General features: G+C 50.8%; 1 protein-coding gene across 1 annotated transcript in view; it reads right to left on the bottom strand.

Annotated features, from left to right (window-relative positions):
• Nucleotides 1-1,867: 1,867 nt before the first annotated feature.
• Nucleotides 1,868-1,929, bottom strand: part of VDBG_07306 (conserved hypothetical protein) — a gene marked incomplete at both ends in the record, with an annotated part of 1,977 nt that continues 1,915 nt past the window's right edge. Inside the window, one exon of the mRNA XM_003002689.1 lies at nucleotides 1,868-1,884. Coding sequence (XP_003002735.1) covers nucleotides 1,868-1,884 — 17 coding nt within the window. The remainder of the gene's footprint in view (nucleotides 1,885-1,929) is intronic.

Here is a 1,929-nt window from a genome sequence, read left to right as displayed (position 1 = left end):
TCGAAATGAAGCAGTTCTACCTGTCATAAACACCAATCGAAACTTGTCCCAGTGCATCTGACGGGACGCACACAGCTGCATCAGAAGACTCGAATTCTTCCCGTTCGGTTCAGTTGAGACCATCAAGTCGCAAAGGTCGCTTGAGACGCGCGGCGAAGACTTTCTGAACGCAGAAGGACGCGTCACAAACAAGTATCCCGAGCGCGCATTTCACACAGTGAATTGTTCCAGTACGCCGAACGTGCTCGGTTGGACTGGCTGCTCCCTCATGTTGAGAGACGCAGCAACCGACAAAGTGTGGGGGCCTCTCTGGGTGTTATGCCGCATCCGTCCCGCATTCTTGCTGGACGATTCGACGGTCTCATGTTTGATTCTGACCGGAGCCGTCGCAAAAAGACTCTGCAGCTTAGAGGACTCTAAAGAGATTGACGATTTGCTCAAGGCAGAGCATCACGGCACTCGGTTAGAGGTGAATGAATCTTCAGGCTCTGAGGTACAGCCCTTCGTTTACAAGGATGGAAACGAAAACAGCAACATGTCGGTCCGCCTGCATTGGTCGCAGAGCAGGCAGTCGAGAAGTCTGAGGATATCCGTATACCTTGTGGTGAGGCTGTGATGCGTGTGGAGACATATCATGGCATCTTCCTAGGTCTTCCAGCTAGCATCATGGGCCTCTATCCGAAGATCAGCTGAACCATACCACGCAGAATTGTTTTCATGTATATAACCTGGGCATATGAGCAAACTTGGCGGGGAACCAATTATTGTCCTTTTCATGTAAGCGTCGCCAGTGTGTATCAACAAAGGCGCGTGAGAAAGAAGTATCTGATAATTCATCGATGTGTTTGAACGTCCATCATATCATGTAGCCGAGTTTAACTCCGGGCAAGGATAGACCAGATCAGTAAATTATTTACTCTTGTAGCACACAATACTGTTGGCGTACAATAGCCTTTAATTTCGTGACGAGGTTCGCTTGTGGATCTTCTCATCTCGAGCTACCACACCATGTTCGTGCCGCAGTTGAGCAAATTAACGAGCACTGGCTATTACACAAGAGTCGGGATCAGGTTCAAGGAAGCGAGCCAAACTACACGATCCCCAGTCCAAGGAGCACCAAACTTCATACAAGGACAAGCGGCAACTTCCCACTCCGGTACGGCCAGGCTTCTCTTAGCCAACCTCACCAGTGTGTCACTCACCCCAAATGCATCTATGACCCAAGCCAAAGCCTGCCCAAACACGAAAAAAACATGTCAAATGACTCTCGCTGTGGTATTATAGCCTACTCCTCGCGGGCCTCAGGTTCAAGGCTTCTTTCGACAAACAGATCAAAACCCCAGAGACCAACCCGCCAACGCGCCCGTACCTCCGATATCGTGTCAAACTCCCATGTCCCAAAAATTGCCCAGGTATAAAAACCGCCATCCCTCAAGAGATATCATAGTCGCCCGCCCCAACTCCCTTCCTGTCCGCCGCAGCAGTCAACCTCCGAGACCGTTTGTTTTCTCCGTGGCTATTAATGGGCGCCAAAGTCTTGTAGGCCCGGATTTGCCGAGCGCGCAACCTGTGGGAGGGGTTTGTTGGATGGGGGGGGGGGACCGGTTTCAAACAATGCACCCGAATTCTCCAACCCATAATAACATCCGTGTAAACGCCTTGCCTCTTTTTTCAAGGGCACTTCCTTTCCTTTTTCATGCTCCTCAGATGCACCTCTCAAATCCTCTGTACTAAATGTGTTGTTTGGGCCCACGTCTCTTCGTGTGTGAAGGACGGGCCCGCCTCTGCAGGAGGTAGAACACTCTTCGCCCAGGACTGCCTTTCATGAGACTGCCTTTCCCGAAGCTGTCATTGCCAAGGATGCCTTTCATGGAACTGTCTTTCCTGGAAATGCATTTCATGGGCTGGTCTTTCCCGGAATGGCTTTCA

This window comes from Verticillium alfalfae, genomic scaffold (genome assembly GCF_000150825.1).
Source record: "Verticillium alfalfae VaMs.102 supercont1.9 genomic scaffold, whole genome shotgun sequence".
Taxonomy (NCBI): Eukaryota; Fungi; Ascomycota; class Sordariomycetes; order Glomerellales; family Plectosphaerellaceae; genus Verticillium; species Verticillium alfalfae.
The sequence above is the reverse complement of the archived record's forward strand: the minus strand, read 5'-3'. Positions and strand labels throughout refer to the sequence as shown.